At 41.5% G+C, this 14219-nt stretch overlaps 1 protein-coding gene and 1 pseudogene across 9 annotated transcripts in view; both read right to left on the reverse strand.

Moving 5' to 3' along the window:
* Positions 1–14219, reverse strand: part of LOC133387892 (divergent protein kinase domain 1A) — a 185935-nt gene that overhangs the window by 68169 nt on the left and 103547 nt on the right. For 7 of the 9 annotated variants that reach the window (XR_009763595.1, XM_061633685.1, XM_061633678.1 and 4 more), the window contains 2 exons: positions 7559–7748; positions 4006–4230 (listed from right to left, as the gene is read on the reverse strand). Coding sequence is in view for 8 of the 9 variants with exons in the window: in XM_061633685.1 (XP_061489669.1) it covers positions 4006–4230; positions 7559–7748 (415 nt within the window). In the remaining variant the exon portion in view is untranslated. Of the gene's footprint in view, positions 1–4005; positions 4231–7558; positions 7749–9240; positions 9317–9726; positions 9839–14219 lie in introns of those variants that run through there. The other 2 variants (XM_061633679.1, XM_061633680.1) reach the window with 2 other exon arrangements.
* LOC133387893 (tigger transposable element-derived protein 1-like) lies at positions 10095–13013 on the reverse strand (annotated as a pseudogene).

Raw genomic sequence — 14219 nt, forward strand, 5'->3', positions numbered from 1 at the left:
CAAAGTATGTACAACCCCACTCAACCTTCCCATCCCATGCAACTACTACGTCCTCTTTTCACCTTCCCAACTCCATTTCTGAAGCCACTTCTTTCTTCTCCTCCGTGGCGCAGAGTGGTAAGTGGCGGTAACACAGTCAAAGCTCTGCTCACGGCCGGAGTTTGATTCCAACGGAAGGAGGAAGTCGAATCTCCGGTAAAAGGGGTCGAGGTCCACTCAGCCTTCCATCCATCCGTGGTCGGTAAAATGAGTACCTGGCATATGCTGGGGGGTAAAGAAAGGCCGGGAAAGGAAATGGCAATCCCACCCCATATATGCGGTCTGCCTAGTAAACATCGCAAGACGTCACCCTAAGAGTCGGAAACGACTCGCACTATAAGTGCGGGGACACCTTTACCTTTAATACCTTAGTTAACAAAGTAGATGCATTCCAGGATGTTACTTCTTTAACAGAAACTTTGGTACCAGAGGTAGGCATAACAGGGAAAGAATAGGGATAGGTTCCTGCACCACAAAAACCAAAATCAGTTCAACATATTTCAGCAAACTTTTTATTCAAAACTAACAATATGCATGTCAGAAATGAAACAACCAGGTCAGGTAAGCCTTGAAGGGTTCTTCCAAAATGCATCCAGGGATGCCTGCCTTGCATTTTTTCTTTTATCATGTAGCATCTTGTTATAGCAATCTAAAGCTTTGAGCACAGTTCTCTTCTCCGTACACTCAAGCAGGTAGACAAGGGGCAGCCGCCGCCACCCCCTGTGCTTGGTCTCTTCCTCTCTCTCATTGCCATTTTCCCCTACACTTTAGTAGGCACATCTGCAGAGGCACCTGCACCACCTGGCAAGGAGCGCCATTCAAGCCACACATGAGAGAGCTGCCAGCAGCAGCCTCAATCCAGTAGACAAGGAGCCACATTCTGACTATATCAGAGTGTATGTGCCCCTGCATTGGAAAAAAAAACCACAATTGTTAACAGGAGCTTCTTTCCTGGAAGATTTATTAACTGAGATATTACTGTATTCTGCACCCCCCTTTGCACCCCCATTTTCACCTTCACTCCCATTTCAACATCTTTTTCTCCGCTCTTCTTCCATACAGACCACGCCATTGGTGAGCTCTTGGATCCTCCTCCTCCCACACACTGCAACTACGAAGCCCTCTTTTCATCTTCTTCCCAGTCGCCATGGCTCCTCCTCTCATCTCCCCCACCCTTCAAGGAACTCCGTGTAATTCTAGCTTTTCCCCTTCCAACAGTCCTCTTTTACCACATAGATCTCTTCTCCCCTTCCTTCACATACATTTCACACAAACAGACAACTCTTTGCTTTCCCCCATCCGCTTCAAGAACCCCCTTTAATCATACTCTTCCCCCACCCTGCCACTTCCAGCAGCCCTATCTCAGCTATTACATAGATCTGTCTTCTTCTCACCCCCTTTCTAAATGAACCCAGTAACTTCCTTCCCCTCTCCCTCCCATACTCCTCCTCTATCCCCTGCCACTTCCACCTGCCCTTTCTCCAATTCCTCCTCCTCCCCAGCTTTCTCCCCCCGTTACCAGAAACCTAAAACGGTCCCTATCTTCCTCCCTCCTATATTACCCCACTTTCCACCATATTTCCCCTTTATGCCAAGCCAATTCCATCTGCCTCCTCACCAATTCCTTCTTTTTCCTTTCCCTCTGTCTCTTACACATAGATCCTTTTTCCTGCCACTCAGGCCCTCCCTCTACCCCCTTCCCCATCCTTGCCACCTCAATGCCAGGCAGTCACAGCTGCCACCACCACGATGGGACTATTAGGGTGCTCCAAGTCTTCTCCGGCCTGACTACAACTCACAGCCTCTCTTCTCCAACGCCACCATCTTACCCTCCTGCCCAGCTACTGGAGGGCTGCCCCATCCCATCCTGATTGTCTCTCCATGACTTGCCTGTGCCACCCCCCCTTCCTTCTCCTCTGCCATGATGGCCCAGCAGCAGGTGAGCCCTCAGAAGACTGCTGTGACGCAGAATCTCATAGTGCCATCTGTCAGTTATCACGTGAACTACATCGTGACAAGCTACAGATACACACATACACTGGGTGTGCATGGGCCCCAAGATTCACATTGTATCTGTCATTTTATAAAATTTTGATCTGCTTCCAAATTGCTATGTGCTCTCTCCACTTCGATCTATATAGAGCAGTGTTCTGTGTTGCCATTCACTATAGTGGGTAATCTAAAAACAGCTATAACATTTCCACCTTCTGACCAAAATGGTGGAAATTTAAGGACACAGGAGCCCCTCCAGAATGAGTTCAGTCTGCAAAAGTGTTAGCTAGGGATGGGGGAGAATTCTGCTTATTTCAGAACTGAAACCTGGAATTTTGAATAGTTCACATGCACTGCAAAGTAAGCATGCTTGCTGAGACCACAGCAGATTTTCCCCGACACCAGACTTTTTTGACAACAAACACAGGTTTGTTTTTCCTGGAACTTCTGCCGGCTCCTTTCTTCAACTCATGGTGAGAGGTGCAGAAGTGGGGCCGGTGGGTGGCTTCTTTGCAGCTGGGAGATGGAGATTCAGTCCAGAGGAGACCCCCTCCCCCTCCCTCCCAGCAGAGCTGCTTTGCTTGGTAGCAAGATCTCTCTCCTCTGCCTTGCCCCTTTCAGGGCAGGCAAAGGCACAACCAGGCAGGGCTCCTCTGCTCTGCTCCCCGCCCAGAGAAAGTTTGCCATGAAAACAGACAGAAAGTGCAGCAGTTGCTTCTGCTGCTCCCAGCAGCATCTCCAGGAAAGTCTAGGAGGAAAAAAGTTGCAAGGCACTTCAAGCTAACTTGAGTCCAAGTTCCCAGACTGACTCCCCCCCCCCAAGAGAGAGAGAGAGATTCCTCAGGAGGAGGAAGCTGCATTTCCTGCCATGGGCAAACCAGTGATTTTTCCTCCCCTCTTCTCGGGAGTTGAGAATGACTAGCTGCAGTTGTTCTCCCACAAGGGACTTTATTGTTTTGGGGTGGGTACAATAAGAATCACTCAGATTGGTGATGGAAAAGAGAGCATGGGTGTCCAGGAAAGACTGGGGTTGGAGAAATGTCACCCCCCCATCCAGGACCCAAGGGTCAAGGGGGGGGCCTTCCGCCTCTCCCTTCCCCCAGATTTTAGGGAGGCAATGGAGTTCTCTCCATTGACTTGCCTAGGTAAAGGCATAGATCTATGTGGAAAATGGTTTTTAATCTCTCCTCTGATTGGAATGCCCTAGAAAAATATTTCATCATTGTTAGAAGCTAGACCTCTTCATCAAAACAAAAAATCCCACACTCAATCCCTTGTCTGTTTCCCTTGTCAGCTTGGTTTAATTTCTTTGGGAAAAGAAGTTTGTTTGTTTATTTATTTATTACATTTCTATACCGCCCCATAGTCGAAGCTCTCTGGGTGGTTTACAGCAATTAAAAACATCAAAAACAAATATGAAAACAAAGTTTGAATTTTTCTGTAGAGACAAAGCCACTCAGAAGCTTAAAGAGTCTCAGATCTGTTTCAAGATGCCTTTTGCTGGCATGATTTAATTCTGAAATACAAGAACCTTCTCAAAATTACCCCAAATATAAATACACACGTGTATGTGTATGCATATATGTACCTAAAGAGTGGATTTATGCCAGATTAGACCAAGGGACCATCTAATTTAGCACTTTGCCTCCAACAATAGTCAAGTAGATGACCCAGGGAAGCTCACCAGATCGAGTCAGCCTTCCTTGCTACCTAGAAATACATGCGTTGCATATAGAAATATCTTCGCTATCACAGCTTTAAATGTCACAGTGAGCATTTAATATTTAACAGGATTTATATACTGCTTAATCAACAAAAACCTCTAAGTGGTTTGGATTTTTTTAAAAAACCATAAATGTACTGATAAAAACCAATTTTAAAAATTGACATAAAATATATCAAAATATAAACAAAATCAACTTTTAAAAATATATATACATAATTTTCCATTAGAGGTATGAGCTGCTGACTTACCTTCATTACATTAAATAAAACCTCCTGCCCAAGACTGTCTTTTTCTTTAAAAAAATCATGTTCAGGGTATGTTCTAGCAATGTCTCTTCTTATAAGCTTTTCGCAAGGTGAAGTCATTTTCAAAAGTTCTGAATATTGATCCTTAATTGTCATATTTTGAGCCGTGCATAAAAGCTGCCAAACTATTGCTCGGAAATGATGGGGTATCCCTTTTCGAACCAGTTCCTAAAGCATAACAAAAAACAACCGTGATGAGCATTTATTTATTTATGCCAAGACAGCACTTAAATTGTTTGCTTTGAGATAACTAAACAAAGAAACTTCATATTCATATGTATAATTTCTTATTTTTTAGAAGGATATGATGGCAGAAAGCTAAATGCTGAATGAAGCATGAATGACAAAATAAATGGCAAACACTGACTGGCAGACATTTAACACATAGTTAGCTCAAACTATTGCCTTAACCCTAAGATCTCAAATATACACTGAAACTATGGTTTAGGTTGTGGATCCATGCCCTCTCCCTGAATGGTTTGTATAGCAATACCCCAACAAAATCACCTTGTCATCTCTCAAGCAGAGAAGTGGGAAAACTGCATTAATCATGACTTGCTCGGTACACACACACACAACCGTGAATCACGTGAATGCATACCATGGTTTGCAAATATATTTCAAACCATAGCTTCACATCTAGTTTGCAGCTACTAGTATAAAGCTGGCTTAGATATTCAGACATAATATTTATTCATGGTTAACAGTTATATTTGCATAATTCCACAATCTTACAATAGATTAACTGCAATTTAGCATGTTATTTTCATACATAAAAACAGCCATGTGTAGAAAAATATATAATGAAAGTTGTAATTCTGTACGGCGTTAGGCTGCTTAAATTCTACTGACTTCAAACACTGCCCTTGATCAAACAAGTTACAAGATGTCTCCTTTAGGGTACATTTTTAAGGCAAAGAGCAGCAGCAATCATTACCTCATTTCTAAATAAACTGAACCAATATAATAAAGCTCAGTTCTGACAATACTATGGCGCTCTATGGGGAGATTGCTCATCTGACTGAGGTGATGGTGTTCAACTTATCCTGGAGGGGTCTCATTTCCCCTAAATGATCAGATTTACAGTCTGCAGTTGCTGATAGATCCATCTTTGTCACTGTAGGGCCAAGAGGCATCTGTGGCATGAAATGCCTTCCAACATTTGAGGCTAATCTGCCAGTTGCAATCCTACCCGGACATATAGGTTACCACCATTCTGCAATGTCAGGGGCTACCTTTGAAGATAGCTCAAATTTCAGCGAGTCCAAAACACAGCTGCTAGTTTACTAATTGGGATCAACTAAACAGATCACATCTCATCTGTTCTTAAACAACTACATTGGCTGCTGTTCTGTTTCAAGGCACAACTCAATGTGCTGGTGCTTAAAGGCCTTACAGGAGATGGCTTCTCTTTCTCTGTGGCCAGTATGGACATTCTAGACTCCTGCTGGGCTCTTACTGGGAGGAAGGGCAGGATATAAATCAAATATATAAATAAAGTAGCCTCATAAAGAAGTTGTATGGTGCTGAGGAAGAGATGGGAAGCAGGGTCACTCCACTGGATTTGCGAGAGACTAGCTGCCTTTGGCTCTCTTTACCCTAAGAGTTTGCATTCCAGCTAATTATAAGAACTATTATATAACTTTAAGAACTGGTGCCTGAGTTTGCTGGTTTTCCTCTCCCATCCTCATTCCTTTTCTTTAATGTCATGTCTTTTAATTTGTAAGCCTATGCACAGGGACTGTCTCATTTTTATTGGTCTTATATAAGGCACTCTAGAAGTTTTTTCAGCTAACGAGCAGGATAAAAATGCTTCAAATATTCATTACTATCCTCTATTTAAGTAGTCTGCATGTCCGTACTGGCCACAGAGAAAGAGAAGCCATCTCCTCCAAGGCCAGTGTTGAAATGCAGGAGAATAGCCTTGGCCAGCAAAAACAGTACCTTTCTGCCACACAAGCTGAAACAGGAGGAGTGTCCTTTCCATCCTCCAGGGCCAGCCCAGCAACCAGCTGGACTGCTGGAGGAGGGATGGTTACATCATCAGGCTCCAGGCAGCACAATGACCTCCATGAAATTCCTTGTTGCTTACGACTGCTAGTTGTTAAATGCAAAGCTGCTCTAAAGCCCTAAACTCCTTCCAGAATCCTGTCTGAACGCTACACTCAAAGGCCTTCAAGTCTCCCCACCTTCTGAAGTTAGGCAGGTGGTGACAGGAAAGAGTCCTTCTTAAGAGTGTGGTTCCATATCAGGAAGTCCAGGCTTGCTTGATGCTGAACCTGATATTTTTTCAGCACCAGGCAAGGCTTGTTATACTTACCCAGGCTTTTCAGAATGATATTTGGTTTTGAACTGAAGACATAAATTTTATTTGTATTATCACTTCCGATTCGATCTTAACAATTATTTTTCTGATTGTAATATGTTTTTAATGATTATGTACACCACTCAGAGTTAATACTGAATTGTAGCTTATATTGTAAGCAAGCGCTTTACACAGAGTCCACTTCCTACAACACCACAGAAACACCATGATTTGTACTGTTGCACTATGTTCTGTAAGTGATCATGTGAATACAAAGAACCCTGAGCTAAAAGCATTACGTTTGAGCCACAAAGACGATTTAAGCAATTTTAAACAAGAACTTAAAGCAAGTCAAAACCATAAATTTCCCTTAGAGGAACATGTGTCAATGAGTATTTGCTGCACCAGTAATGTAGTTAGAACATTGCAGTAGCATGACATGGGATTAGTTTACCTTATGCAACAACTCTCACACAGATTGTATGTCTTACTGTCTTAGTTCAGCAGTTCATGTGTGTGTCTTTTCGGCACCTGCTGAAAACTTACTCCTTTCAACAAGCTTTTTAAGTAGAGACCTTATCCCTGCATCTGTGTTGAAATTTTTAAGATTTTTTTTAAAAGTTCTTAAAGCTTTTTTAAAAAGATACTTTATAGATGTTTTCAGTGTTTTGCTGCTTGCCACCCTGGGCTCTTTATGGGAGGAAGGGTGGGATATAAATTTAATATATAAAATAGATTTTAATAACTATAGCCATCTCAGAAACCTTACTGGCACACTCTTCTACAGACAATCTCATTGCTGTTATTGAGCAGATGTCTTGTCAGTTCCACAGGGAGCCACAGATAAAAAGGTAGCACAATAGAAGGACCCACAGAAATCACAGTTCACATGTTGGCTTTATAAACTGTTAAGAGTTACAAAGAGCTGAAGGCTGCATTTTGCCAAAATTGTACTGACCTGCAGCATGTGGATTTTAAACCTGTTTTGGGGCCTCATGAAAAATGCACTGTTTTCTCTCATATTCTATTATGCTATAAGGTGCATTTGTTTTCAGTGATATTTTATTTTACAATATATGACACCATACTACGCAAGATATACTTTCTGAATTGCCAGATTCAGAGAGTGCAAAACTTCTAATGCAAGCACTGAAAATGACTAATGGGTTTGATTAATGCCACATAACAAACCTTAACTTGCTTCTCTTTCTTTTTGCGTACATCTTCCCACTCATTTACAATTCTTCCCCAAAGGATCCAGGAATCTTCTTCAAGATGGCTGAGGTTGCTAGAAGCTGATGAACTAGAAACAAGTGAGGAGCCACTGTTTCTTCTTGACTCATTTACTGATCGCAGTAATTTGCTGTCAGTCTCCAACAACCTGCAGTAAACACATATCAATATCTGATCATATCAAAAAGAACAGTCCAGGTTTTCCAGGTGAAGAACACTGCCATAAACCAAAGTGGTCTGCACAACCTCCTCTATTATCCTACCCCTTGACTGTACATAGTAGAAATTAAACCAAATTAAAATATTTTAGCACTAGAATCAGAGCCTTATTATTTTAAATGTATTTTAGCAAATAAGAGAATATTTAATGGTGCTAATGAGTCAAAAGCCAAATGACTTAAGGAGAAAATTATTATTAAAATATACAGGTGTTCCTCAGTCAAATTCCAAGAATGGAAAAGGGGCATTTGCCAGGAAAAAGAAACAGGTACAGAAAAGGTTAAATATCTCCCCTGCCACTGACCTTACCATTCAATTGTCTCCCCATCCCTGTATTTGCATTAACAGACACACATTTAGGAAAATGTGCTTGTTGGTGGAATGTGTAGTTCCATTCTAAATGTGTGGACAAGTGGGTCTATGCATTAAGCTCAACAAGAACTAGTAAGAAGAACTGAAATCATAAACACACCAAATAGGGACTAAGCCTCATTGAACACAGCAGTAAGTCCCATAGATTGGATTGAACTGTAGATCATCAAAATGCTACAATGATCATCATCTGGCATTGATTGGGAAAAGATTTACTCTCTTCTCACCTTTGTACCAGCAGTCATATTTTGCTTGCAACTTTGCAGATCACTTGGACTTGTTATGTTTCTCCTTTGAAGCATGTGATTTATCAGTAATGGAAACAAACTTCAGACTTACAGTTTAGAGTTTGTAATTGCTGTGCTGAAATGTCCAAGTTAATATTGCAACTTTTCTACAATGCAAGTAATTTCCCCACTCCATTCATATCCTCCTCTTTAAATATGCTGAGCAAGTGAGCCGAGATTGCTAATCTTACCCTGCACTTATTCCTTGAAGGCAGCCTTTAGCCTGGTACCCTCCAGATGTTTTGGACTACATGCTGGCTTAGGCTAATGAGAGTTGCAGTCCAAAACATTTGGAGTACATCAGGATGGCAAAGGCTGGTTTAAGAAATAGTTGTTTCTTCATCAACTTCATAGGAATACTTAAATAACCATAAACAAGCAAGTGCAACAGCTGTTAGTCTCAGCACATCCTAAAAAGCCAACTGATTTTTTTTAAAATGTCTAATTATTAGCTTAATGAAAATTGCCAATAATGAGGAGAATGGCAAATCAGAATTGTGGAGGACAGGATTAGGGAATAAACCACTAGGTCCCTTTGGAGTTAGACACTTAGAATTACTCTGGGGAATATAGAATTGGGTTCCAATGAGAGACTGGGGGTGGGGGGTGGCTTATAGCAGGCTCTACTTCATATTTCACTTCCTTAGCTTTTTAGAATTTAAAATGATAACAACTTTATGAATTAATACCAATGTTAGTTCTTGCCACTGTATATTTACATTTACAGCAACCTTTCACTCAATTAAAGATACAATTATTTACCTGCACAGGCAAAACACATGGATTTTCTGTGAACAACAACAAAAATGATAGGACAGGGACAGCATCACACAGGCAGCTGACCGGAAGGGAAATGCACAGTAAAAAGAGAAACATGAGAGTCAAATACAAGATTTAGAACTATAACTCCTCGGAAGACAGTCTTGTCCAGTATTCTTACCCTCAATGTGTAAATGGCTTCAATGGAACTACTTTACGAAATTTAACAATACATGGGTCACTAAGTGATTAAATCTTACTCTACTTGGCTTATAAGGCAAAACTGCTATGCTTCATACATTTGCAAGACACAAAAAAACCTTTTCATTACAAGGTTTACGGTAGCCAGTCCAAACTCCAGATAAGCTTAGAAGGTGCAGTTACCTACTCTTGAATCATAATACAGCAATTTCTAATTGTGAAAAATTGGATTGTGGAATATGCCTGTATTTTGAAATACTGATCATAATCCTGTGGTGTAACCCTTACCTTGATAAGTTCATTGCTCTTTTAATTCAGAACCTGCAGTTTTCAATACTGTAAGCAGTCAGTAGCAAACAAACTACTTCATTCCCATCAATGATTTACGTTCCTCAAATAGATTCTTCAATCCTTAGGAATGAACCATTCCAATGTATCTTGGAAGGGAAATTAACCCCATATGGCCCAATATAGTTACAAAAAGAAAAGTCCAGACAAAGTTTCCCTACTTCCTTTTTTCACACTTCCGTTTTTGTCAACTCTTTTGCACATGCTCAGGTCAAAGTTTGTTTTCCCCAGTGACGAAATGTGTACTCTGAATCTTGTAGAGCTCCTAAGAGCCGTTTAGTTCATAGTGAATGGAAACAGGTAATTCCTCAGGTTTCCAAGACAGTACGTTTTCAAGAAGGCATTCCAACACTAGGGTTCCACTTTGATCTCTTGACACTAAATATAAAGGAATTTCAAATTTTAAAAGCACATTCTAAGACAGATAAAAATGTGCATGATAGCATCTGAGAACAGTTACTTCTGTTTTCCAAAGAAAAGAAGCACTATCCAAATACTGAAAGAGGGCAAAGGTGAAACAGAGTACCCCAAAGCCTGGTGGGTGGGTGGGTAAACTAGGGAAGATCTGTGAAAGCTACAACTGCTGGGGTAGGAGGTACAACTACAGCCCAGGACAGATAAAAAAAATAAAATGAAAGGCATTATAAGATGGAAAGAGGACACAACCAAAACAAAACAAGTATTACACAGCCACGAGAGTGACCGTATACTACAGTATAGTCAGCATGGATTTTTCACATTCTGAATGTGAAATTGAAAATACCCCCCATGCCAGTCTGATCCTTCCCATTAGCTCATTTCAAAACAAAACCTTACAAAACTTATAGTCCTGAACTCAGAAATGCTTGCTTAACAACCCTCTAAATGTTCATGGCAATACATGTAACAGTCAGAGAGAATAGAGAGTTCAAAGTGTAAAAGAGAAAGAAAAAAACCAGACACCTTTTGGACTTTTTCTGTCAAGAGTTCTGTTGAAATTCATTAAAAATCAACGGTGTTCACAGAGTACCTGTAATCCTATTACAGTAGGGCTCCACTCATACAGCGGGTTAGGGACCAGACCCCTGCCGAAAAGTGAAAAGTGGAACATAGCATCGCCCTCTCCCACCCCCCGCTCTCGTTATTGGGGGGGAGTAGTGCTCCCCTTCCACAGCAGGCTCCCTGCCGCGGATCACAGGGAGGAAGCTCCCACCCGCACCCGCTCACTCACCCTCTGCCGGCTCCCTCGCTCGTCCTCCCCCTCCCCCGCTCGCTCACCCCACTGACTCACCCTCCCTGCCCCCCCACTCGCTCACGCACTCAGTACACACACATTGCTTACCTTAAAATCTTTGAGTGTTGGCTACAGCGCTTCTGTCTTTGCCGGGTCTCCACGGTGCTGAGAAACAGGTTGGGGCTGATGCAGGTGTTATTCAGGTGCTTGGCGTCATCTGCCCTTTCAGTCTTTTGGGCTGACTCCAAGTCATCCAAGTCTCCATCATCTGACTCATCAACAAATCTTATTCGTTGTGATGGTGGAGACTTGGATGCTCTTGCTGTTGATGTTGAAGATTGTTCAAGGCTAGCTGTTGCTGTCGAAGGTTGCGATGGTACTTTCTTAAAGTAGGAAACCAATGAACTTTGCCTCATGAATTGCCTTTCCCTTAGAATAACTTTATAGCATGCAATACTGTTTAGAAGGATTGCATTCACTTTAGAACTTCTTTCAAAATTTGGATCAATTCTCTCAAAAGCTGCCATCCCCATTTCTATACAGTTGATAGCTTCTTCCAATTCCTTGGTTGTCATTTCTCTAGGCACAGCAGGACTATCATCAGGATGGGACTCCTCTTCACAAAACATTCTTCTTTGCTCTTCAATAAGAAGATCTTCGTCTATTAGGGTCTCATTATGAGATACAAGCAATTCTGCCACATCCTCAGGCTCGACTTCCAATTCTACTTCCCTTGCCATTTCCACAACGTTTGTAGTTACTTCCTCCACTGGATTCTCAAAGCCTTCACAATCGTCCATAAGTTGTGGGAATTAGTTTCTTCCAAACACCTTTCAATGTTGTTTCTTTATCTTCCTCCCATGCATCTCTAATAGTTCTCATACCATCCAAAATCGTGAAGCCTTTCCAAAATGCTTTTAATTTATTTTCCATTTGCCCAGCTGCTGTACCACTGTCTAAGGCATTTACAGCCTTAGCAAAAGTTCTTCTTGGGTAATCGGGTTTAAACACTGCAATTACACCTTGGTCCATAGGCTGCAGCAATGAAGTTGTATTTGCAGGTAGAAAAATAACATTTATCTCCTTGTACAAACCAATCAGAGCTCTAGGATGGCCAGGGGCATTGTCTGCAAGAATTAAAACCTTAAAAGGAATTTTCTTTTCCTTGCAGTAAACCCTCAACTGAAGGCTTAAAATAGTTCGTGAACCAATTTGGGAAAAGATTGCCAGTCATCCAAGCTTTTGAATTGGATTTATAATAAACAGGGAGGCTAGCTTTCACATAGTTCTTTAGGGCCCTAGGATTTTCTGAGTGATAAATCATCATAGGTTTTAACTTGCAATCACCAGCTGCATTAGTACTAACAAGAGTTACCCTGTCTTTTGCAGCTTTGAAGCCAGGCATTGATGGCATCTTCTTCCAATATAGGTCCATTTCGTCCACACTGAAAATCTGCTGCTTAGTATATCCACCATCTTCATTGATCTTTGAAAGCTCACGTGGATAACTTTCTGCAGCTACTGCATCAGCACTAGCTGCTTCACCCTGCACTTTGATGTTGTGGAGATGGCTTCTTTCCTTAAACCTATTAAACCAGCCTCTGCTAGCTTTGAATTTATTCTCAGCAGCTTCCTCGCCTCTCTCAGCCTTCCTCTCTCAGCCTTCATAGCATTGAAGAGACTTAGGGCCTTGCCCTGGATGATGGCTCAGCTTAAAGGCACGTTGTGACTGGTTTGATCTTCAATCCACACAACTAAAAGTTTTTCCATGTCAGCAATAAGGCTATCACATTTTCTTATAACTTTAGTGTTCACTGGTGTAGCACTTTTAATTTCCTTCAACACTTTCTCCTTAGTGTTCACAACTGTACTAACTGTTTGGCAAGCCAAATCTAGTTTATGGCCTATCTCAGCCATAGACATGCCTTGCTCACTTAGTTTAATCATTTCTAACTTGGCACTTAAAGAGGCTTACGACTCCTTTTTTATCACTAGTACTACACTGAGATGCCATTGTAATTAATGCAATACACACACACACATATATATACATATATTGTACAGTATTACTGTATATGATATATATGATATATATTATTATATTTATATATTATAAATAAATTATAAATATTAAAAATTATTATATATTTTAATATATATTTATATACAGTGTATATAAATATTGTATTGTATAATATAATAACCTTAACCTTTGAAAGTTTGGAAAATTGCCAGAATACAGAGATGCAGAGCGCACAAATGCTAAATCAGACTGAATTACCGACAATAAAATGGCACCCAACGCCCTTCTCGGACTCAGCTGCTGAGCGCGTCATCAGAGCTTGGAAACGTTACTTTTTTGAACTACAAATCCCATCAGCCCAACTGTAATTTAAAAAAGTAACTTTTCCAAGCTCTGTACGTCATTCTGCAAAAATGCCAGGCAAGTGGAACAAGCGCCGAACATAGTGAACATGGGATATAATTGAAAACTGTTGCATTAGCAGAGCGCCGAGAAGCAGAGCACCGAAAAGTGGGGCCCAACTGTACTGACCTTGCCCCATACTCTGACCTTCATCTTCTGTGTCTAAAAGTTAAAAAAAATGCCTGGCTGAGTTTTAATTAATTTAAGAAATTTTGGCTTGAACTCAATGATAATGTCGGGCATGCTCAGTAAGAACCAACTGTCAGGATTCTAAAAGCCAGACTCCCAGCTGCTGGGCTTGCCTAATCAGTGGGCCACACCCACACCAGACTTTGATTTCACTTGAGACACTCATGGCTTCCCCCAGAGAATCCTGGGAAATGCAGTTTGTGAAGGGTGCTGAGAGGAGACTCCTATTCCTCTGACAGAGCTCCAGTGGCCAGAGAAGTTTAACAGTCAGCCGCTGTGATTGAAGCTCTGTAAGTGGAACACAGCATCTCCTAGCAACTCTCAGCACCCTTCACTAACTATACCTCACAGGATTCTTTGGAAGAAGTCATGACTGCCTAAAGTGAAATAAAGATCTGGTGTGGATGTGGCCAGGGACAGCTTTGGTTTAAACTTGGGTGAGTGGCTACATGTGCCTGCTGTAGAATGAAAAGGTGGGGAAAACCCTGAAAAAGAATGATAATGTTCGCAATGTTTTCCTTTTGGAAAGGATAGAGGTGTCCCCTCTCCCACCCAATCTTCTCCCCTCCACGCCCTCCTCCTCCCTTCCCTTCCCCTCTCCCAGGT

This window comes from Rhineura floridana, chromosome 6 (assembly GCF_030035675.1).
Source record: "Rhineura floridana isolate rRhiFlo1 chromosome 6, rRhiFlo1.hap2, whole genome shotgun sequence".
NCBI classification, from domain to species: Eukaryota; Metazoa; Chordata; class Lepidosauria; order Squamata; family Rhineuridae; genus Rhineura; species Rhineura floridana.